Source organism: Neolamprologus brichardi, chromosome 2, assembly GCF_056152115.1.
Source record: "Neolamprologus brichardi isolate AB-2024 chromosome 2, ASM5615211v1, whole genome shotgun sequence".
Lineage (NCBI taxonomy): Eukaryota > Metazoa > Chordata > Actinopteri > Cichliformes > Cichlidae > Neolamprologus > Neolamprologus brichardi.
Genome location: NC_142105.1, coordinates 27,831,078 through 27,856,368, shown reverse-complemented (window position 1 = coordinate 27,856,368; position 25,291 = coordinate 27,831,078). Strand labels below are relative to the sequence as shown.

Genomic DNA, 25,291 nt, shown 5'->3' with positions numbered 1-25,291 from the left:
ACCACTTTAATATTTAACACTTGGAACCAACTCTTGAGCTCTTATCACCCTAATTTGTCATGAAATACCAAAGAAACAGGCAACCCATTGTTGTAAAAATGTCTGTTGGTCAATGGTTCTCATCAATTGTGCTTTTGAGCCGGTGAAATGGAAAAAAAATGTCAGTACTGGCAGCTAAAGTATTTTTTTTTTGTTAAGGCTCTGATTAAAGGTTAAAAAACATCTTGATTACTTGATTTCAAACACTAGTGGTATGAAAATTATAAAAAATATGAACATTGTATCACTGTCCATGTTTGTATTTTCATTAAACACCTGGTCAAATAATAAGAAATAGTGAAAAAATCATCTTTATCTGAAAAGCTTTAATAACTCAATCGAGTACAAATTTTATTTATATATATTTATATATATCAGTAAAATAACAGGGGACTTTAAAAAGAGGTCAGATAAAGACTAAATTCAAGTTGTAATGACAACACAGCGTAATTATGTAACAGACTAGCTGCTCAAACTGACCAAAATCTTACCAAACAGAGCAAAGGGGAACTTTGGTGCAGGCTGATCAGACCAACTTTGAAACAGAGGAGAAACAAACACCAATAATCTATCGATCTTATTTTCAGTATTTCAATAGTCACCTTAACTGAACAGTAGTTTAATAAAGGAAATAAATTCGCTAACTCAACAATCAAATATAAATAACAATATTTTTTAAATAATTAATTAAGGTCACCCCCCCCAAGATGCATCACTTAGCACATTCCAATTAACCCTTCCTCTATTTAGAAGTGCTGGTTGCACATGTGGCTGGATCTCACGTGCTACGTGGACCGGCCCGCAAGTAATTTAGCAGAATGAGATGTTTTAAACGTGGCTAACGTGCTTTCAGCAAATGTGAAAGGAACATGAGTACATAAAATCAAAGGTTAGGCGTTGCCATTAATGTGTTGAGTGTGGTAATTGCGGTTGATATAAGATCACAGATCTTATAGCTGAACCACATCCTGTTCAAAAAGTGCAGGAGTCATGTTATTATTATTTCTTGGAGCATACAGGCACATAAATGATCGTGATCTCGGGGGGAGTAGCATTAAAAAAAATCACAGAATAATATTTGGAAGTGATGGGGAACAGATATCTTTCTTGAGAAGGACCTTTTCAAAACCAGTTATGCAAAGATAGGGGCTTGTTTCAGCACGACACATTGCTATGGTAAATAGAGAATATGTTTGTTAAATACTTGTGTTTGTAAATCAGTTCCCAGGATTAAAGCGCACGAGTCACATCCGCCTTATAAAGACAAAGTAGAGGCAGTTTGTACAGGACACTGCACGTTCCCGACACCACCCTGCGTCTGGCTCCTGAACACCGGCTGCGCATGGACGTACAAGTCCACGCAATTACCGCGCGCGGTGTCATTCTTGAACACGCAGTCAGGTGTCGCGCTACTATCACGCTACCGGCGACGCCGCCCTCCTCCCAAACACACACACACACATGCATATGTTCACGGCACTGGAATCGTTTCATTTATTTATTTAATAATTCAGTCATGTGGATGAAATGCACAGGAGCGGATGACGTAGCGCGCGCGTTTTAACGTGTGTGTATGTGTGTGTGGGCGTGGAGGAAAATGTCAACGTGCAGCGCAAGAGGAGGAGAAGGCTGGAGCTGATGAGGGTCATGTTATTACGAAGCTTCAGCCTTTGCGTTAGCTGCTCTAAAATATCTGATATCCGGGGAGGAAAGTTTCTAAAGGGGTCGGCTGTCGGCAGTTAGCGGAGCCCGGGGTGTTGAGGAGGCGGGAGAGGTGAGTTCATTGAGCCCTCCACAGCGAAGCGAAGCCCAGCCTCCCTTCCTGCATGTGAAGCAGATTGGGCAGAGACGTTCACAAGCCTCGGGCCACTTGTGACCGCCGTTGACCTCCTATTTCAGGTGAGTTTGTTCGCTTTGCAAAGCCGGGGAACTTCTAGCGTGTGGTTTGTTGACTGACAGGCGGCTAGCTCCTGTGACACATCCGCTAACGGTGCAGCAGTAACGGACAGACAGGCACCGTCTGGACCTCATCATTTCTGGCTTTCGATGTGAGTTCAGCCTGCCGACAGTAACTGCCAAGCTTCTTGTGGAGATGTGAATATTGTGTTTGTGGTTGAATGCTGAACCGATATGACACCGCTGTCCCACTCTGCCAGCTAGCCAAAGAGGAAGCGTGAACCTCGATGATAACGGGCGATTAACATTCAACTGTTTTTGCTGCCCCCCCTTCATATCATCAGAGCTGTTACATTATCTTCCCGGAACAAGAGAGGCCTCTGGTGAAATATTTAGACCAGATTAGTTTGTGCTCACACCAGCACAAGAGCACCGTGGCCGTGTTTGCTGAAAAAACATCAACACATAACACCGTGCAGCTCTGAGTGCAAGGACAGCCGTCCTGGCCGGAGGAGGAGGATGATGATGCTGCAGCAGCAGCAGCAGCAGGCTCTCGCCGTGGGGTGTGGTTGGCTAGCCGGACAAACAGGTTTTCAGCAGTGTAAAAACCCTCCCACCCGGCGGTAGTCTACCCTTTAATCTCCTATTTGACAGCTCATTAGAGGGCCGGTGACATCGCATTAGACCATGATCTCCGGCATATTCCTCTGCCCAGGCAGCCCACTACCATGCATGTTGTGTTTCTCAGGCTCTGTCTGTCATAACAGTTTTGCTGCTGCTGCTGTAGCAGGCGGCCCCAGAGGCTCGTAAATTTGCCCGAGTGGACACCCAGCATGTGTTGCACACTCACTTGTGTTTGATCAAAAGCAGGGATCTACATTGTGATGCCTCCCTTATGAGCTGGTTAACTCAGCCCAGAAAAGTGGAATTAAAGTATCATCATATTGCAAAATACAGATCTGTCTACTGATATTTTGGTCTGCTCTGTTAGATTTAGCAATTACATTTCCTGGGACCCCAGTGTACGTCACTGTTTCCCCCTCTCTTTCCTTCCCTTTCTATAACTTAATTTGTACACTAATACTTCATTCATAATCCTATTGCTTTCTCCATATCTCTGCCTTCCTCAGTGTAATGTGCTGAGTGACAGCCTGCTACCAGAATAATCCCAGTGCTCTGTTATTCTCATGTGTATAACGCTCTCTTTCCTTATCTGCTGCACTTTCCTCATTCTTATTGTGTTGCAATGCCGGTCTGGAGCGGGATGAGGGTATCACTGCTAAAGCGCAACCATGCATGCAAAAGCATACATACTCATATAGGTACACAGAGAGGCTGAAAGCTGTCAGCAATGATAATTACACTATGTTAACACATTAATAGACACCAAAGACCAGAGCCTGTGCAATAAACCAGCAGTACAAGGTATGTGTATGTGACACAGTGAGAGAGAGACTATTGTTTGTGTGTTTGGGTTGACTAGTCATTGGGGTCAGTAACTTGTAGTCATTCTCCTGTCATAGTAGCTTTTAGGTCATATGCTCAACTAGTGTTGCTCTTGGCTGGGTTACTCGGCCTCTCGATGGGATCTTTACAGTGTATCTTAAGTGAATCTCTAGACAGCAGAGTGTGTGTGTGTGTGTGCAGACTGTGGAGGGGTGTCTGGATCATGGCCAGCCTTGTTCTGACAGTCTACACTCTGCTGATGACTGCAGTGAGGAGGCTTGTTTCTGTGTATAGGCCTAGGTGTTGTAACCAATATGCAGTGTAAATAAGATACAGCATATTAGCCTGTCCACACCCTCAGTGTTGATTTTTTTTTTAAACTTGGAAAGAGGAACAAGGAGTCAGTGTTTGAGCTCCTATTTGCTTATGTATTTATTGGGCCTTTATGTTGCTGTAAAGTGTACTTAATGTTTAACCCTCGGTAAGCATGGGTGATCTGTCAGGCTTTGAGTAGATTCATCTGTTAGTGTGTAATAAGCTTGTGTTCACTCAGAATGTCTGCTCAAGTAAAAAAGTTAACTATTAAAGTGCATTACTGTTACACATTCATGCATACAGCACTTCACTATAAGTGCTTTTTATCTGTCAGATGCACACTGACACTAGAAAGGATGAATTGGGGTTTCGTATCTCGGCAAAGGACACTTTGACACCTGGGATTGAGATTGAACCACTGATATTATGATTGGCTCCCGAGCTGTAATTGCAACAAATTCAAAGATTAATACAAAAGCGACAGTTGTGAAGTCATTAGTATGTTAAAACAATTGTATATGTCTGCAACCTTAGTTTTTCATATGGCAGTTGAGAACAGCTTTATTGCAAGTCCTTTCCGCTCCTCTCTTATTTCCCCTGGGGTCACTACAGTGGATGGAGCCACATTGATTTGGCACAGATTTTACACCAGACATAACCTGACTAAGTTTATGTCTTGCCCAGATCTCAGACCAAAGCAATCGTACATGTGTAAGGCAAATATGCACCAAGGAATCCAAACACTTCTTTTAAACCTGTGGTTCTCAAACTTTTTCTGGCATGCCTGACCTCAGAAGTTGAAAAGAGTTAAGGCCATGGATGGTATAAAACACGGGCGTAGCTTTCGGCTGAAAAAAAAAAAAAAAGACGCTATTGCGGAAGTGCTTCAAACCTGCATTCTATCTGAAGGCCACCAGATGGCGTTATCTGGGGTTGCAAAAAGAACTTCGTGTTGTATGCAAGTCTATGGGAAAACTAAAGAATCAGTTGCTCATTTGGGGTCATGTTTAACTAAAAATTGTGTCTGTTTGTAAATCTTGCTCATACTGTTTGAAAAAAGAGCATTATCCATGGTTCATTGGCTGACGACTTGCTGACCAGTCAACGAGTGAGCAGTGTTCAGTCAGAACTGCTCCCTCTCATCCATTTTTAAAAAAAAGCCATTATGGCAACAATGAAAACTCTGCCACTCTCAATTCAACAGTTAATTCCATATTTTTTTTCCCGTAATCATCCTCACCTTACCCGGAGTGGCTCCACATCCCACCAGGGGGGCCCACCCCACAGTTTGAGAACCACTGCTTTAAATGGACGGGTTAATTCAAATGTAACTCTTAACAAAGTCCCTAGGAGCTATAAAGCAGGTAATTAGAGAGAAGAAGATAATTAGTGACACAACAACACATATAACAATTAATAAGGGTAATCCCTTCCCCCAAAAGATGATGCTGCAAAGTTTTGGCATGTCACACAGTTTTAATTTTATTTACTTGTTATTTTAATAATAATGATAATGGATTGCATTTATATTTTTCGGGACCCTCAAAGCGCTTTACAATACCACTATTCATTCACTCTCACATTCATACACTGGTGAAGGCAAGCTACAGTTGTAGCCACAGCTGCCCTGGGGCAGACTGACAGAAGCCAGGCTGCCATATCGCGCCATCGGCCCCTGTGGCCATCACCAGTAGGCGGTAGGTGAAGTGTCTTGCCCAAGGACACAACGACCGAGACTGTCCGAGCCAGGGATTGAACCGGCAACCTTCCGATTACAAGACGAACACCCAACTCTTGAGCCACGATAGTTATTATCTTACAGTCTAAAACATTTCCTCATTTGGAATTTTTTTCTTTTTGTAGTTATAGTATAGTGATTTAGCTCAAGATGATGATCTCAGAGCTACATTCACTGCACTTAAAAAGGCCTTGAAGGTAGTTTTTTGTTGATTTATTGTTCAGTTCATATAACGTGTTGCAAAATATGACTTATGATTGAAGTCATGAGTCATAGTGACATTTTTATTCAGAATGAATGTGGGTTTATATTAGCTAAATATAGATATTGAAGACAAATCTGTTAATTTTGTCTGGTGAATTCTCTTGTTGAAGGGTTTTGCTTCCTTTTCCATCACAGTGTAAGCTACACAAACAGTTTACACTTAGAGTGGACGAGGTAATTTAAGGTCTACGATCTTTGCTGGTTTTTGTTTGCTCCTGGGAACATTAAAGGTGGTTCTTAGCTTCTCGGTGCCCCTATAAAATTTTCCAGTTTCACATATAACATTCCTGGCTTTCAATGATCTATAAAACTTTGAGATTTAGCGCCTGGCTGCCAGCTTGGGAACATGATGTGGCTCCAGAAGGCTTTGTGGCAACTGTGGGTGGCAGATGTCTTGTAGTTGCTGCACAAATATTTTAGACTCAGGTGAAATCTTGGCTTAGTATTTGTAAGATACACACTCAACTTATTAGGTACACTTTATGGTTTATTATTACATCAACCATGTTCATCAGACCTTTGGAAATTCTGAGCAGAGATGCCTGTTTTTTTTCCTGCATTTCCTGAGTTGTGTGAGTCACAAAAACAATATAAAATACCATATCTGTGGTCACAAACTTTTAATTATTCTACGTGTGGGTAATTCAGTATTTCAGAAACTGCTAATCTACTGGGATTTTCCCAGACAGCATTTACAAAGAATGGCTCAGAAAATATCCAGTGAGCAGCAGTCCTCTGGGCAAAAATGGCTTGTTATTGTCAAACGTCAGAGGAGAATAGTCAGACTGCTTTAAAGCTGATAGCTGATAGAAGTCAAATAACTCCTTGTTACAAGCAAGGTGTGATGAAGAGCATCTCTGAATGCAGAACACATTTAATTTTGAAGCATATGTACTACAGAAGAAGAAGACCAAACCATGTAGTCTTTACATAATTTCCTCTGGGATTGGCTGGTGCTCCTTAAGATCAAGAGGTTACAGTTTTTACTGGCTCACCAAAGGTGGACATTAGAAGGTTAGAAAAACATTGCCTGTTCTCATGAATCTTGATTTCCGCTGCAACATTCAGGTTACCATAAACAACATGAAAGCATGGCTCTATCGTCCCTTGTATGAAAGATTCAACGATGGTTGTATAATGGTGTGAGGGATATTTTCTTGGCACACTTTGGGCCCCTTACTACCAGCTGAGTACTGTTTTAATCCAACAGGCTATCTGAATATTGTTGCTGACCATGTCAATCCCTTTATGACCACAGTGCTTCCTCCAGCATAACAACAGGATGGCACACTAAAAACACGCCATGTCACATAGCACTAATCAAACATTATCGTGTTTCTTGAACAGTTAGTTCACTGTATTCATATGGCCTCCGCAGTCACCAGATTTCAATCTAATACGGCACCTTCGGGATGTCCTGGAACATGAGATTCACATCATGGATGTTTAGCTACCAAATCTACAGCAACTGTGTGATCTATCATGCCAATATGGACCAAATTCCATAGGAATGTTTCTGGCAGCTTGTTGAATCTATACCACAAAAAATGTATGCATTTCTGAAGCCAGAAGGGGTACAGTGCAGTACTAGCAAAATGTACCTAATAAAGCGGCAGATAAGTAGATCTGTGTTTTCTGCTGCTATGACGTTACGCAATCTCATCTCATCATTGATCGAGGCAAAGAAATCTCTGATCTCGCTTTATGTCGTGTGCTTCTTCCTCTGTAGTATTTTTGACAAGCAACGAACCCTCGGCTTCCTGTTTACACTAACTCAGTGTACACGAACAGTCAAGCGTGATATGTGCTTATGGGTCTATCTGTGCTTCCTTAAAATAAGAAGAAAAAAACAGGGAAACCATATGTCATGCCTCTCAGCCATTTCAGCTGTGGCACACCTGGTTTTTGATAACAACACTGACATGCATAAACATGCTGAAAACAGTAGAAAGTGTGCTGAAGCCATTTATTGTTGTTTGCACAGAAACTGCACATAAATTATACGTGCACGTTTCCACCTCACTTGCCTGTGTGTCAGTTGTCTGTTGCGCTACTGCAAATAAATACACGTTTGTTACTATTGTGAATGGGGTAGAGGACTTTTGGTGGCTGTGTGAATATGTGTCAGCTGTATCTGTCCCTAATTGTTCAGTTTAAGACTGTCTGTGAATGACCTCCCTCTATTGCTTTCTCTGTCTGTGTGAATAAGTGTGAGATCAGTAACATCGCCATGCCCTTATGTAAGGCTGGATAGATGAAGAGGGGGTGGGGAGTTTAAGGGGACAGAGGGGAGTTGAGTAAGAGCTAGTTTTCTTTTGTAGAAGTATGCAATTTCCTTCCTGTTTTACTGCTTTACCTCTACTGTAGGTTTAATCTTCCACCTTTTCTCTGTTATTCCGTTTCCCTTCCCTCCCTGCCCCCACTGGTTCCCAGCATTCATCTGTGCACACTGTGTAAAAATTCATGTGGAAGAAAGCTTCCTCGCCCTCCAGCATCGACGCATTTCTGTCTCTCAGTCAACCTCGTCTCAAAGATGCAACCAGATAACAAAACCATGTATGCACTTACGTATTCTTTTTTTTAAATCTGAAGCTTCTATACAAATAATGAACTGTATGCTTTTCACATCCACCGTGAGGCTCCTTCTTCCCATCATCCTTTGCTATGAGAGGCGTTTTTGAGAGCAAGTGTTGCCTTGGTAACTATTTCTGCCATCTGTGTACGTTGTATGAATGCGGGGCAATGTGTACGTAGAGAAAGATGGAGGCACCTGCGGTCTTAATGCTCCAGCTTCCTCATTGTTGCATTATTTATTTAATAGTTAGCAGAATGACTGGAAGGTTACTGGGTTACAATCCACTCTGAGAAGAGATTAGAGGAGTCCGCTTTCAGCTCAGAGGATGTGTGCCACTGTAACACATCTGTAACAAAATATGCAAATAAAATAGCTGCTATCGTAACCTGGCCTTGGTTAGTGAGTAGGAGTATAAGAGATATTCAGTCGTTAATTAAAATTCGCTGATGTTTATTTCTGTATGCCTCGCTTTTTTTTTGCAGTTTAGCCAAAGGTGATATTTGATTTGAAAAGCTAATTTGATTATTTAATAATCACATTTTCAATCAAGATGTGACATTGTGGCTCCTGTAATCCGAAAATAATGTTAGTGACTGTCCTATTCTAATATATCCTGTATGTTTAGGGAGTGAAAGGAGACTTTGAGGCTCTTATATTGTGCTGTGAATATAGCGGAGGAATCAAATGACAGTAATGCAAGCAGCTTCTGCCTATATTTGGCAAGACAACATGAAGATATCTGCTTAAAACAATAATCTATTCAATAATGGGAAGACAAGAAGAAAGCAATAGAAAGGCAGGCAGACATGGACGAGGTGAAATTAGTGAATTGTAACGCCATTAGAGCACTGTGTGAGTGTTTTGGTAATAGTCAAATTAGTGATGAAAAAGTAGTGATATGTCATTAGTTTAGAACAGGTAGGAAAGATTTATGGGAGCTGCAGCCTGAAGACTCGTGAAAGCAAAGAAGAGATTTCTTAATCTACAGAAAGGAAGAAGGCTACTGTGAGATGCTGAAACTTTGATAGCCAGACACTTTTTCATGCACTGTGGAGCTGCTAAGTACAACCCAGGGACTGCAGCCCAGGATGGTGATAAATGGCCCATGTGTATATGTTGGAGAGAAAAGGGTGGCAGACGAGAGTGCAAATGTTATTCCCCAAAATAGTCTGTGTTCCCCAGGCTATATTACGTCATTATTTGGTTGCTTAGCCCCGGAGTATTGTACTGAGTAGTTCTGTGTAACCCAGATTTTAACCCTGACTCAACCTTTTTTTTCCACTTTTTCTTTTTTTCCTCTCTGCTTGTCTGTCTCTCTCTCAGGTAGAAACTGTGTGCAACCTTTAGCAACAATGTAGACTTTTCAACGTCCTGATGATGATGATGATGATGCAGGGCCTTGTAGGGAGGAGGAGCAGCGACTGATTTTCTCCTCAATTTTATCACACCCTGCACTCTATGTCCGTCCCGACTGGGCGGCTCGAGTGCTATGTCATCAACCACACCCCCATCGGCTCAACCGTCTAAGAAGGGACGGAAGCCGGAGAAATCGGAGGTGATGGCTGATTCGGTGCCGGCCACCAATGAGGAACTGAGGAGCAAGATCATGGACCTTCAGATAGAGCTACAGCAGGAGCGCGGGAAGGTGAGGGTGAGGAAGAAGAGGAGGTGGAAGAAGCTGAGAACATGCGTTTAAAGTTAATAAATGTGGTTGAGAAGTCGTCCCCTATTTCACCATCTCAGCAGAAACAGAGGATAGAAATGGTTGCCAGTTTTATTTATAAATTATTTGCAACCAATGTTTAAAAGCATGTAAGCACACTTATAAAGAAGCAATATCTCTAATAGGACAGTAGGGTTACCTGGCGTGCAGTTTGGCTATTCTGTTGCTGTGAGGCAACAGAATACATATACTTCTTTTTTTTCTTTTTCTTAAAAAAGGTCTCCAGGCAGTTTATTACTCCAGTCTGCTCACTGACACACAAACCTCCTCTGTGCTTATCTCTCCATCCCTCGTGGCTAGTTTGTTTTAGTCTGCCAGGACTTAGAGTAAAAATATGGAAATATGCACAATAGAGTCAGGACAAACTTTATTTAAATACTGATGGCTACTTGTCAGGGGTACTCTAATCTATATTCTGCATTATGTCCTTCTGTCAGGTATGCAAACTCCGCGAGCGGCTCCAGGAGCAGCGGCAGGCTCGCGAACTTGAGCAACACAAGCATGCGGTAGCGCTCACTGACCTGCGTGCCAAACTCCATGAAGAAAAGCTACGTGAAATCGCTGCCATACGGGAGACTCTGGCACGGCAGCATGAAGCCGAGCTGGCTAGAACAATCAAGATCCGGGATACTGAGGTTCAGAGGCTGCAGGGTCTTGTGAATGCACTGAGAGATGGAGCTGCTGACAAGCTCAAAAATGCCCTTCTTGCAGAGGCTAGGGAGGAAGCCAGGAGAGCCTTTGATGGGGAGAGAATTAAGCTCCAGCAGGAGGTAGGTTTTAGTAGGTACAGGGGTGACAAGTATAACTTTTTCACATGTCAGATTGTGGAAAGTAGAACATGTATAGGGTATATGATGATCTAACAAAGTTGTAAAATGAGTATTGCAGACTTGATTTTCGAGTGCACTTTGTGTTTAAACACCCTTTTTATGTATGTGTGTGTGTGTGTGTGTGTGTGTGTGTGTGTGTGTGTCTGTGTTTTTGTGGGACTATGCACACTTTTGTAATTTGGTCCTGAAAAACAGGAAGCAGGGTGGAAAAGCCTGTTGCCAACCTATTGTTTCACTGTAGCCTACCTAGATGCCTAGATCTGTCATTAAACTTATTAATAGGACAAGGGCAAGTATTTACAAATACACAGCTGATGTTCTTTTTGTTGTTTTTGTGTATATAAATCTTAAAATGTGTGCATGGGGCCATTTCAGATTCAGGAGCAGAAAATGGCTCGGAAGCAAGCCGACGAGGCTCATGCAAACGCTCTTCAGGCTGATAAAGCCAAAGCAGCTGATCTCCGCACAGCCTACCAACAGCACCAGGACGAGGTGCACCGCATTAAACGCGACTGTGAGAAAGACATCCGCCGGCTGGTGAGAACACATAAATAATAAGCCTGGTGAAGGTATATTTGCTGGTGACAAAAAGTATTTTCTAAAAGTAATTTATCAGAATCCACTTAACTGTCAAGCCAAGATGAATTAAGTTTAACTTTAAATTGAATTTCAATTGGCAACATCATAATCACAAAGCCCAGTATTAATCAAATAACTCCATTATTCATGATTAATTAAGCAATAAATAATCACCCTTAAGTATTAAATACTAAAAAACCAGAGCAGATCGGCCTCACAACTTTCCTCATTGTTTTTAAATCCTGTTGGTTTAAAGACACAGGCACAAAAATCTACCTTTACATAAGCTTTAACTTTTTTTCAGGTAAATAGAGGTTTATGTTGTGCTCTGTTGCTAAGAAGCTGATTAAGAAAGTGTTATTGGGGTATTAAAAGTGTAATAGTCCTCCCTGTTATCACTGATTTTATAGTTGGAGATTAAACGTGCCTCTTTATGTGCATCACAAGGAGCTAATTATTAGTGAAGTGCAAAAACAGGGAGGTGTACTGTGTGCAATAAGCAGACACATCTTACACTGCATCATAAACTAAGCATGTTATGCCTGTGATAGATTAGCTTCACGAACCCAGCAGCTGTTAACTCTGTAGTCCCCGTCTGTCCAGATCATTGAATAACACACACATTCACACACCCACCCACCCACACACACACAGACACAGATTACACAGATTGGTTTCCTTCTACTAAAGTTCACTTCCAGCTCGGGGCTTATCTCACTGATGTAGCATGCAGGTTAGGAGCTAATTGCCGCAATGTCTGTCTTGACCATGTGGTGCTATCTGCAAGTATAAATGTCTGTGTACCTGCTGCAGTTACTGATTTACCCTATTACATACAGGAGGGCTACAGTAACAGGCGTTGTTGTTAGTAAAGGAATGCTTGAGTGAGGAAACTCAAAGAGTAAAGCACGGCTTATTGATGGGGAGCAGGCGGTGCAGGAAATACCGGCATTAAAGAACAAAATACGGAGGGAAGTAGAGGTGGTAACAACTGTCAGGAGGGGTTGCATGAATGCAGAGCAAGAACAGAGGCTTATAAATTAATCAAACCTAAAGCAGAGTGTTACAAAAGCAAAAACACTGTTAGTCTCCTGTTCAGCTTTCAGCAAACGCCATCTTACACTGAAGCAGTGCACAATGTACATACATAAATTATAAAGAAGAACATTGTACATATGAACTAATATTCACATATTGGAGGTGAAACGAGTGAAATGATTAGATTTAATCGAAGCTGAGTTTTCTGCTGCTTCTCAGAAATCTCTGCACTTTTGTAGACAATAAGAACAATATTTTCAGTGCTTTATTTTGAAAAATAAGACCAGACAGAATAAGACAAGAGATGGACTCCAGCTGCTTAGATAAAGATGATAAATGAGAGTTGAGAGGTGGTTTACATGTGAGTTTGTGATGTGTGGTGAGTGAGAGGGTTCCCCTTTTGATTCATTCTGGTATAACCGCAGTGGAGGGACAATAAAGTGTAAACAGAAAAAAAACATTAATAAACTAGTAAAATAAAAATAAATAACATGAGTAATAGAAAAAGAAAAGACTGGAAAAGGTCTTAAAAAGTTAAGTCAGTTAGACGTAAAACCTATTTACTAACTCCTTATAACGACTATAATCTAGTTCTGTTTCACTCCTTTAGATGGATGAGTTGAAGGCAAAGGACCGGGTGGTGTGCGCTCTGGAGAGGGAGCTGGGGTTACAGGCTGGTTATGCCCAGAAGCTTCAGCTCCAAAAGGAAGCCCTGGATGAGCAGCTGGGTCAGGTACGAGAAGCCGAGAGACACAACCATGGTAGCCCGAAGAGAGAAGTGGTGCCTGGACTAGGAGAAAACCCAGACTTGCTCAACAACCAGGTATACAAGTGTCAGTATTTTATGCTTAAGATATTTTTATATGTTCTGAAAATTTCCCATATTTACAAATATTTTATATTATATTTTATATTACAAATTTTATACAAAGTAAGCACAATGTGAGGTATTTCTGGTGAGGAGCTTTTAAAGAAAAATAAGTGATAAAAAAAATCACAGTGGAATTGTGATTTTGTAGTGCAATTGATAATATTGATATTAATAACAGATGCCATAGAGTTAAAAAGTGAAATTGGCACATCTGTGAATCTGTGAGCCGTACATGGAGAATTTAATATACGTTGTTGTTTCTGCAGCTTTTTCCTGATTCCAGCCAACGCCACAAAATCAATTTTGAAGGAATACTTAAGTTGCCTTTACAGACAAACATTATATATAAATAGCGCTGTATAAATGTGTGACTGGGTGCATGAGAGATGTAGTAGATAGTGCTTTGAGTGCTCATCTGACTAGAAAGGCGTTACTTAAGTACCAGTCAATTTACCAGTTCATAAATCACATGGTTACTGTACTTAACATACACATTCACTCTGTGAACAGCCAAATCATCTTTCTTGCCATCACCTCCTTTTTACTGTCCGTCTCCATTACCTGCATGCCTGCCCGCATGTACTCCCTTTTTCAGTTGTTGTCTTCCTCCTCCTCTTCTCCTCTCCCCACGGCTTCACAGGAGTTGGAGGAGCGTGACATGAGGAGGTTCCAGTTGAAGATTGCAGAGCTCCACTCAGTCATCAGGAAACTGGAGGACAGAAATGCACTACTGGCCGATGAGAGGAATGAACTAGTGAGAAACACACGTGTGCAGTCATTATAAACATACAATTATACATGCAGACATTTTTTAAATTATAATTCGCATAAGTTTAGACACCATGAAGAGTATGGATGTCGAAGAAACTTGAATCCGAATATTTCCTAACTTCCTCACTGTTGATGTTGACTGTCCTAGTCAAGCTGGAAATTCTGTGGCGACACTTAAGATTACAACGTCCCCCTCCCTGTTTCCTTCCTCTGTTCAGTTGAAACGGGTGCGAGAGGCAGAGAGCCAAATGAAGCCCATGTTTGAGAAGAATAAGCGGCTGTCCAAGAAAAATGATGACCTCCTGCAAACACTGCAGCGCATGGAGGAGAAACTCAAGAACCTGAGCCGTGAGAATGCTGAGATGGTAAGTGCAACCAACATGTCTTCCTAAACATCTTCTGGTGACTCTTAACTCCCTCTTTTTTTAATACCCGAAGATAAAATCAAAAAGTAGTAATAGGATGTAGTAGATATTATAGTTTTATCTAGTCTAGTCAAGACGTTTTATGGTTTTTAGGGCTCTCTGAAGGAAAGAGGACCTCTGCTGGTCATTTGATGAATAGCATGAAAAATAATTAGTCTTGTCTCCGTCTGTTTTCCTCCTACAGAAGGAGAAAGCTTCCTCCTCTCGGCCACCATCACAGCAGCAGTCCGTTCAGGCCCAGATGAAGCGACCAAGCTCCCTGACCGACCTGACCCACGCCCATGAGGAACAGGAAGTAGAGTTCCTCAAGCTGCAAGTTGCTGAGCAACGCGGCATCATTGATGAGCTCACGCAGGTCAGGACAGGGTTACATGCCTGTTAACACATAAGGTCATACAACAGTATATACTCAGATAACATTACTCTGTCAGCTCGTCTGTTAGATGTTTTTAGATAGCTCTCACTATAATATCTCTTAATGTATTGGCAATACATTATGGCACAAGATTATTATTGTAGGTATAATATTACACCCCGACAAATGCAGGAGTATTAAGAGAAGTAACGATATTGATATTCAGTGATTTAAAATCGTATATTCATTCCATTATATCAGCTGAAAATCTTTTTTTTTCTTTTTCTTTCAGACACATGAAACATGAACAGATTTACATAATATTTCTTATCTGTAGTTATTTATTTACTCATTTAAGCTCTGCTTGTTCTGTTTGGATCAGCTGGTTGCTATGTTAAACCTGTTCCAAGCATTTTTATTTCCCACAGTCAACTTGCCCTCTGGTGTACAAACTGTGCAACATCAGCACTCCACATTGCTCTTCTGTCCCGTCTTTACTTTTTAAATTAATCGGCCTATATTGAGTGCCGATGCCGACAAATCAGCAAACAGTTCTGGCTCTGCAAATGATAATATCATTTTTCATGTGTGGAAGCGTATAAAGGTTTTTGTCTTTATATTTTATCCATAATATGTCAGTGGATTTTTTAAAAAGTGTGCCAATAACAATATACAAATACATAATAAAATCATCTGCATTGCCATGGCTAGAAGGGGGACGTTTATTGTGACAGTACTAACCCTGAAACATTATGCTTCTCTCTGTGTTTTTGACCCCTCTGGATCAGGGGAGCAACTTATACATGTCAGAAGGATCAATGGTTATATGCTTTTTAAAAAAAACAAACAAAAAACCTTGAGAAGAATGGCCTAGTCTTTAGTTTTTGCCTATGTTTCCCCTCTTATCTTCTTTACATTCACTGACACTGTCAGTCTGACAGCTTGAGTTATTAGAAGCTGCTAAATTCTCGAATTTACAGTTTAATGCTGTGACTTTATTTAATTTGAAATATAGAAAAGAAATGTAACTAAATTAGACTCTGCTGAACAAAACATTTTTTATGATGGCAGGTAACGTTTTGATTGAGCAATGTGAATCCCGTGCCGCCACAGATGCCTCCGATTGCTCTCTTAAGGGTCAGAATTTTAAAATGTTCATCTGTTGTGTCTTTAGGAACGTGATCGATTGGTGATGAGCAAAAAGAACAGGAAGAAACCTTTCAAGCTGCCGAAAGTGAGTTTTCATCAGTGTTTTTACACATCTGTTAATCCAGTGGTGTGTAACTAAGCACCTTCCCTATCTGTGGTTGACTGATCCTTGAGCATTGTTTTCACTTGTGTGCTTGTGTTTAATTGGGCTCAGGGGACAATTATGACACCATCCCTCACTGCTGGGACCATCACAGTGAGCATACACGCAGCTAGTTGAGAATTATTTGTTTTGGGTTTTTTTTATTATAGATTTTTTTATGTGAGTATATTTTTGGCCTTTATTAGATAGTGTTACTAGAAACTGCAAGCTGTGTGCAGCATTTCATGCTTTTATCTGTGCAAAAGGGCTTAAAGGGATGACGATATCTAATTGGCTGACGTGACAGAGTTTGAAAGAAATAATTGCTAAGTACTTGTGTGTGCATGTTTGGGCTAATACATCAGGGGACATTTTAGAGTCTGCGATGTTGCTAGGAGGAGGAGTTTGTAGATGCATGACATTTATTTTCTTCCTCCTCTCTTCCTGGAACCAGTTTGTTAGCTTGGCAGGTTCAGCACTGAATTGGGGCACAGCAGCTTGGCTTTTGGACTTGCACCTGGAAATTTGGCTTTCCTTTTTAGGACAAACCCAGACGCTGACCGTTTTTTTTCGTAGGAGTTTGATTGTAACCAGAGTCTTTGTTGTCGGCTTTTTAGATTTTGTTTAGGAGTGACAAAAAAAGCTGTTGTACTTTATGGGCTGCACTTCAGTTTTTCGATCTACTGGTGTTTTTGAAGATATGATAGATGTATATTTAAGATATTATTTGTAGTTTACTGTTTGGTCTGGCAGCAACATGACAGAGTACATCCTCTTTATCCTCTATTTCTCTTCTTTCATTTGCCTGTGTGCCCTGGTCTGCCTTTATTTCTCTGGTTGCCAGGAAATGACTTATAAACATGATGGTAAGCACTTTGGAGTCTGGAAAAGTTAAAAGCAAAAAAAAAAAGTAAACAGTCAGTGCAGTCATTCAGTCTAAGTTGTTTAAAATGAGATTACTGACTGAATGACAGGGTCTAGATTTTGAAAGTTTGAACTTTTAGTCATTTTTCCTCTTACTTTGCAAACGTAATTGGATTTCTTTTGGGTTTGATGACATCAATATATGGTTTAAAAGTTTTCTAAGCTGAAATCAGATGCAGTATAGTTCTGGATAATAATTGTTTTTGTTTCCAACTGCTGATACGCAGAATAAGATATGTGTAGAGCTGAGGTTGATTTAACCCTTTTCCCCCCTCCACTGCTCTCTGCAGAGGCATGTTGTGGAGACATATTTTGGATTTGATGAGGAGTCGATAGACTCTGAAACCTCCTCACTGACCTCTTATAACACTGACCTCACTGACCGCACGCCTGCAACTCCAGAGGAGGACTTGGAAGAGGTGGGAAAGTCCTTTTGTGTCCACTGAAAGAAATATCTTAACATCTTAAACAGCTGCAAGATGTGGAAAATAATTCCTGAGTTAATAAATCAGAAGAAAGTGAGATGGAAAGTTAACAGTAATTTACAGATTAATATATGTGATTATGAAAAAGTAAAGGGCGAAGCTTTATGTGTTAATTTGACACATTCGCTCTTTGATATCGCAGAGCGTTTCCCGTGAGGAGTCAGAGCTTCGTTTTCGTCAGCTCACTAGAGAGTACCAGGCTCTTCAGCGGGCCTACGCTCTCCTGCAGGAGCAGACTGGGGGGTCTCTGGATGCAGAAAGGGAGGCCAGGGTTCGTATCTGCTGCCACCTTCCAAATGTGCTACGTACAAGTCTAACTTCCAATTCAAGAAAATATTTAGAGCATAGATCCTCATTACGGTTTTCTCAGTCTGTTCTGTTCATTCCTTTTGTACTTGGATTTAAGTCGCTGATGGCTCATTTCCCCGCCCACAGACCCGTGAGCAGCTGCAGGTGGAGCTCAGCAGCTGCCAGGCAAAGATCGTGGATCTGGAGAAGGCCCTGGCTGAGCGGGGGCAGGTAATAAAGACAGTGGATGGGGACAGAAGCTCACTGGTCCTGCTCTCACTGGGCCTCCTGCATGTCTGTCTGGCTGCTGTGCTCCTTGGCTGGCGCTTTGCTGACCAGGTCTGCCGCAGATTCCTGTGATGTCACTTCCTGCATGTGTGATGTCAGTGCTGTGCCTGCATTCTCTCCTTCACCCTCTGCCTACCCTTACCGATGATGGTGTTTTATTTTAAATACTTGTGTCTGAGTTACTCATCACAGATAAAACACTTCAACCATCTTGATTCATTTTAGCTTTGTATAGATTAACACATAAGATCTTCATGTGGTAGTATATAACTTTCTGTTAAAACATGAAAATACTCACTTAATACAACTTGATTTTGGTTATTTGATGTGTACGAAAGGCATCTTGGTCTGAGAAGTAAGCCAAACCACTGGATGTGATGTGATTTTTTGCTTAAAGAAAGTAGTGAGAGGATCACTGAATTTATCATGATGAGTTCATATCAGGACACATTGTTTACTTTTTTGTGAAGCATTTCATTGAGTTACTGCACGTTGCCTGTTCCACTGTAGCTTGATCCAGCTGGTATTCTGACTCGCTTTGCTGCTGTTTTTCATCTCAGATTGCCATTTGGTCCTCATCTTGCTGTGAACTCTTGTTGCCTGTGATTGCAGCTCTTTTGCTTTGGTTATCTGATTGGGCTTCATTTGTCTGCATCAATAAACTTGTGCTCCTGCCACCCTGTGCTATCTTTTTTGTGTCTGTGTTGCATTTGCTTGTGTCTTTTAAGCTGCTAGTTTGAGGGATGGGAGTTTTGTTCATCACACTATGTCATTGCAGATCCTTTAAATCCTCTTCTGTTCCTGCCAGTGTCATTTCTCGCTCATGTTGTGTTTGGTTGTTATGGCAGGATTCAAAGTGGGTAGAGGAGAAGCAGTACTTGCTCAGGACCAACCAGGAACTGCGTGAGAAGGTACATTAGATTAGCCTTCTATATCAAGGTATTCAGTACTAGTTGTAATACCTGATTTTCATGATCAGATGTGTTCTTTATTAACCACCTCTGAAAACGTTATATTTTGTATAAACATAAGCAGAATAAAAACTTTTACTGATAAAATAGTGACAGAGTTAGTTAATGTACCTGTTTAAAAGATAATTATCTATGTAACTCTCAGTTGATTCAAAAATTGATAACATTTATAAGATAACTAAAAGTAAATACACAATTTAAAATGTATGCATGAGAGTAACAGCTGTAAAGATGTGCTGTAAAGTTTGTAGTTATAGACACAGAAAGCAAAGTCAATGCAGTTCCTTAAGTCTGCATTCTGTCTAATGGCCAGGAGGGGGCAGATCCTTTGGCTCAAAAAATAAGTCAGGCTTTATAGAAGTCGATTGGAAATAACCCTCAGCTCACTTGATCAGTGATCTAAGTTAACAATTTCCAGATGATGTTATGGACTTAATCACTAGGTAATTATTTTAATATAAAATTATGTTCTTTTGCAAAACTTTGGCCCACATTAAAATAAGAAAATAAGCCTCAAACATATTATTTGTAAGAGTGGGCCTATTTGATTGATGCCAGTACAAGTGTGCAGTGCCTCTCAGTTTCACAGTCAGATTCACTCACAATTTTTATATATGGTTTCAAAATTGCAAGAAACTGACAAAGCATTGCAGCTAGAGTGGCTTTGTCCATCTTCTTTATACAGTCTATTACATATTGTGCACAGTGAACAGACTTTTGGCATCCTGGACACTGTCCTCAATATTTACTTACAAGACTTTGAAACATTTCATAGTGTTTAGTACGTGTAACGAATCTGTTGTGTTTGCAGATGAGTGCGCTGCAGCAGGCGGAGTCCCGGCTGCAAGCTGAGGTTCAGGATGCTCGGGACCAAAATGAGCTGCTGGAATTCAGAGTCCTTGAACTGGAAGTAAGAGACTGTGCCAACATCATACTGTCACCAGGAGGTGACAACAACAATCTCAGCTCCAGACGCAAGACCTATATACAGTGACTCATCAGACAGACAGACATAGCCTTAAACACACTGCTCAGTTCGTCACTGTATGCATCTGTGTTTCCTTGTTTTGCATGGCAGCTGTGTACCTTACCCTTTACTGAAATTGAATATTTTTGTCAATGAAGAAATGTTTTGTCAAGAATATAATTTTTAAGTAAATAAAAATATATTTAAATTCACCATCCACTCCCATTTTTCCTCATTTTGTCTCATTTTTGCATGCATATCCCAATTTTCTGTTGTTGTATTTTTCACAATTTGAAAGTTGATGTATATGAACAAAATGAGGACGGATCCCATGGAATTATGCTTTTGTTTCCTTTTTTAAAAAAAAAAAGAAAAAAGAATTTGCATACCATACTATTAAGATGATATTTTTTATTTCTAAAGTCCCATCACCCTGATGGAGTCCACTCTCCATCAGTTTAAATAGCAGTTGTATCTCAATGTTGGAAAATGACACGTCACTGGCTTAATTTAGAGTTTCAGCATGTTATTCTGTTGGCTTGGTTTCTTTGATCCCTTTTCCATCGGTTTTCACCACCCTCATTTGGCAGATCCTGATCATGTTGTCATTGTCATGTAAGTAAATCCCTCATTCCCTGCCATTTTGCATAGTGTCATTGACTTACACCACCATTTATTTTTCCTTTTGTTGATCAGAACTGCCCGTGGTACAATGAATAATTGCATAGCTGACATTATGTGTGAATATTAACACATTGTTTGCATACATAGGAAAGGGAGCGCAGATCACCTGCCCTCAATCTCCACATGTCTGCGTTCCCTGAGAACAGTAGCAGTGCCCTGCAAGGCTACTGCCACCAGGAGGGAGTCAAGGTGAATGCACTAGTAAAAAACAAACAAACTAGAACCTTTTTTCTATATGCTTTCTTGAATACCTGCACAGTTAATATAACAGCCTTGATGATTTGGTTTTGGGGGTTTGTGCAGGATGTAATCATTCCTGAACTGATGAAGAAGTTGGATATTCTGGGAGATAATGGGGTGAGTTCGAACCCACTGTTAGTTTAACTTTAGCTCCAAAAGCCTCTGTAAAAAAATCACTTTAGTCTTATAATTTCTAATGAGTCTTTGTCGATGTTGTATTTTCTAAAGAATCTCAGAAATGAAGAGCAGGTGGCTGTGATCCAAGCGGGGACTGTGATCTCACTCTGTGAAAAGGTGAGTGGAAAGTTTCTCTTTACTGACACACAGTGGACAAACATTGCTATAACACCCTGTTACCACAGCAAATCCATTTCATTCAAGCCTGCATATTTAATATAGCAAGGATTTTATGCTGGATGCCCTCACTGATGCAGCCCTCCCCATTTATCCAGGCATGGGGCTGGTACTAAGAGTACATTGGTTTGTGCCACACCCCTTGGTTGGGTTAAACATCCCGAGCAATGGACAGTGCACAAGGTGAAGGTGAGAGTGCAGATAGAGTGTTGTGGGTGGAGTTGAGTGTCAGGGGGGATTTGTGAGAGAAGAATAGCAGCAAGAGTAAAACAGATTGTTGTTAGCTCTGCTATGATTGGAAGACACCGTAAGAGTGGCAAACTTGAGATGATTTGGACATGTGCAGATTGATATATTGGACAAAAGGATGATAAAGATCGAGCTGCCAGGCACGAAATAAATGAGAATGACCACATAGAAGAGTCATGGAGGTGGTGAAGGAGGATATGCAGAAGGTCAGTGCAACAGAAGAAGATGCTAGAGAAGGGGTGAGATAGAAAAGAAGAAGATAAAGACGGACATTTCATTTAACTCATTTTTGTTTAATTTATAATAATAATAATATTAATGGATTGGATTTATATAGCGCTTTTCAAGGTACCCAAAGCGCTTTACAATGCCACTATTCATTCACTCTCGCATTCACACACTGGTGGAGGCAAGCTACGGTTACGATTTAGATGAATCTTATAGAAGCAAAATGTGAATCCCACACCTTTCTGTGTCTTCATCTGCAGTGGTTGAAGCAGATAGACAGCACTGAGGCTGCCCTCACGCAGAAGATGATCGACTTGGAAAATGACAAGGTGAGAAACTTATTTACAAATGCATAAAATTCAGCTTTCTACAATATATTCAAAGCAGTGTGTTAATATTATAGTCTCCTGTTGTTATTATGTCAAAGAACTTATCAAGACTAATACGTAATTATAACTATACTACTATGTACAACATGCTACCTTCTACCAAGCCCTGCATTATAGATTCTAACATCTTATTGCAGGAGCTGTTTAGTAAGCAGAAAGGATTCCTTGAGGAGGAGTTGGACTACAGGAAGCAGGCCTTGGACCAAGCCTACATGGTACGAAGCTTGGAGCAATAATACGCAGCGTGCTTTTACCTGCATATAAACACAGACATATCTACTGCTTACCATTGTGTATATTTTTTACTTATAATGGCTGATGATAAAGTAATTCAGGAATGCAGGGGTGCAGCATTATCATTTCAGCATGAGATAAACATCTAGGACCCTGTTAACCATCACAAATGCAACATGCTCCATCAAGGTAAAATTTGCTACATTGCGTTGGGATACTGCATCTTTTACCACTGAAGTCTAAATTATTTTGATAATCTTAGCCACTCAGTTGGCCGGGATACACGGCCACTTGTTTATGACCTAAACCTTGATCAGATTTACTCTCTCTTGATTTGAGAAAGTATGATATGATTCATTTATGAATATCCTATTTAGAGTTGCTCAGGAGAAAGTTAAAAGAGTGAGTTTAATAATAAGGTTTTAATTATATATTTTAAAAGCATGAATCTTAAAGCATTCTCCACTTCCACTGATTTAACTAGACTGAAGCCAGATAACAGAAGTTAACACTTAGATCATTCGCCATATAATTCTAACCATTTTACTTGGTCAGTTTTGGTGTTGGTTTGTGTTTATAGTCCCACTTGATATTGTGTTGGGCTGATCTTGGTTCTTACTTGGAATTTGTTGTTTGAACAATGTGTAAAGAAAAGCACAGTTTGTGTTGTTAACCAAATCAAGTGACCATGTAAAAACCAAGGTTGAATAGCCCTCAATGTAAAGTGGAAAAGTGTTCCCCATATCTGCCATGGTCACAGTGTTGTGTGTATGTGTCTGTGTGTTTGTGTGCATATGTGTATTCCCTTGTTTGTGCTTGTGCATGCCTGTGTGCGTTCCTGCATGTGCATGTGCACGTCCGTGTGTGTATGTGTGGGTGTATACATGTATGTGTGTATATGTGGCTGGCTGTGCAGAGGATCGAGGAGTTGGAGGCCACGCTGTATAGCGCTCTGCAGCAGGAGCAGCCGGCATGCCAGGCGGTGGCTGAGTCGCTGACAGACAGGCAGAGGGAGGAGCTGAGGCTAGCCGTGGACAAGCTGCGGCGTCAGATTCTCCGGCAGAGCCGGCAGTATGACAGTCAAATCTTACAGGAGCGCATGGAGCTCCTACAGCAGGCCCAGCAGGTAAGGCTCAAAACAAACCCAGTCAGGTTGTTGAGTCCTGCCCTCCCTGAATCTGACCCCTGGTACCTGTCTGGAACTTCTAACCCCACCAGATCTCTGGTGCTTTGAAAAAGATGCAGTATCCCTGTACGTGCTACCTGTAACTCTATCTGTAAGTGCATATGTAAAAGTGGGTGAGTGGAAAGATGAGACAGAATGACCTTGGATTTGTGTGAGTGTTTGTGTGTTTCATTGTGATCTGAATCCCCTGACTCCTTCAGTATCCCTCCACTCAGCAGCCCTTTCGATACTTTACCCATGGCTTTTGGCATTGTGTTATCCATTGACTACATGACACTACATGTACTCTAACTCACTAACAAAATATCCTCTAACCGTACTTACTGCACATTTTTAATGTATTTACTAATTAATATGCTCAAACTAATGAACCGATTAGAAATCAACATGTTTGCAGGTCTGAGAAATGCATCTGATTTAATTTATGATATATTTTATAATAATAACTCCCCACAGTTATTATTATAAATAAGTCCCCACAGTGAGGCTTTTATTAACACTCGTTCCAATTTCTCTGTAGTTAAGAAGTGATATTTAACTGGAGCATTCACCTCCACCTCAGATTGATTTGCTGCGCAGGATATTAACTTCAAAATGTCATGTATTTGTTTTAAAATATGCCTGCCTGCCTCAGTTGTATTTATGTACTGTATAGTGAGCACTCACAGTGGAAAGCTATTTAAACTAATATGTTAGGAACAAAGAACCGAGTCACTGATGAAACCACTCAGCTTTTAAGTCTCAAACAGTGTCACTGTTAAATCTGCTCGTCAGTTGCCATGGCAGCTCATTCCAACAGCTGCCATGGAGACAGTATGGCGTGATGGGAAAGTCAGAAGACTATTTGGAGTGTCTGCAGGAATAGATTGATAGCAGTCTAACTTACCTGTTGAACCATGTGTGAAACAAATAAAGAAATGAAATGAAATGTTGTTGCACCTGAGGAAATGATTGTGTCAGAATCAATCAGATGTGTTTCGCGTGGCCACGAGCTAACCACTTGTGTCTTTTTGTTGCAGAGAATAAGAGAGCTGGAGGACAGGATTGACTTGCAAAAGAGACAAATAAAGGAAATAGAGGAAAAGGTACACACTCAAATTTGACTTGTTTTTTTTATTAGTGCAAGGTATCAATGACATCTTCTGTGCGGTGGTGTTTTCTAAACTCTTTGTCACTTTTTTCTTCTCTCTCTTTCCTCACCTGTTGATTAAACCTCTTGTGTTCCTTTAGTTTTTGTTCCTCTTTTTATTTTTCTCTTTAGCATTTATTCTTTGGCCTTAATGAAAATGCCCATGGACCCACATCAGGTAGAAGTAACTGTATATTACTAGAATTCGGCACAGTTTTGATGCCTGCCAATAATTCTTAGGAAAGAGTTCAAATTTTCTTTTCTTTTTCTTAGGTGTTAAGGTGCTGTGGTGGCAAGCGAAGATGAGACAAAACCTAATTGTTTTTTATGCATTTGTAGACAGTTCAACTAAACCTTATGGCCTTTTTGATAAATGTGCACTTTTGCAGAAGACTGGAATGCAAACATATTTGAAAATGTAATAAATAACCAGATATACATGAGAAGAAAGTGAGATTTATTTATAAGTAACATCTGTTATAGTGATCCTTGGACCTGGAACATAAAACCCCAACTCCT

At 40.7% G+C, this 25,291-nt stretch overlaps 1 protein-coding gene across 4 annotated transcripts; it reads left to right on the top strand.

Annotated features, from left to right (window-relative positions):
• Positions 1 to 1,581: 1,581 nt before the first annotated feature.
• jakmip1 (janus kinase and microtubule interacting protein 1) lies at positions 1,582 to 25,202 on the top strand. Of its 4 annotated transcripts, none has more exons than XM_006781399.3 (23): positions 1,582 to 1,938; positions 9,597 to 9,918; positions 10,434 to 10,766; positions 11,202 to 11,363; positions 13,054 to 13,266; positions 13,955 to 14,068; positions 14,304 to 14,450; positions 14,695 to 14,865; positions 16,040 to 16,099; positions 17,371 to 17,499; positions 17,708 to 17,836; positions 18,001 to 18,084; positions 18,990 to 19,052; positions 19,924 to 20,022; positions 20,851 to 20,952; positions 21,067 to 21,120; positions 21,232 to 21,297; positions 22,095 to 22,163; positions 22,361 to 22,438; positions 23,374 to 23,583; positions 24,663 to 24,728; positions 24,905 to 24,950; positions 25,046 to 25,202. In XM_006781399.3, exons 2-23 carry the CDS (start codon positions 9,763 to 9,765, stop codon positions 25,192 to 25,194), a joined length of 2,700 nt encoding a protein of 899 aa, XP_006781462.2. In that variant the 5' UTR covers positions 1,582 to 1,938; positions 9,597 to 9,762; the 3' UTR covers positions 25,195 to 25,202. The 4 variants fall into 4 exon arrangements, with proteins under 4 accessions (XP_006781462.2, XP_006781463.2, XP_087706252.1 ...); XM_006781400.3 differs by having other exon boundaries at positions 24,874 to 24,950; positions 25,046 to 25,088; XM_087850126.1 differs by lacking the exon at positions 23,374 to 23,583.
• The last annotated feature ends 89 nt before the right edge of the window (positions 25,203 to 25,291 follow it).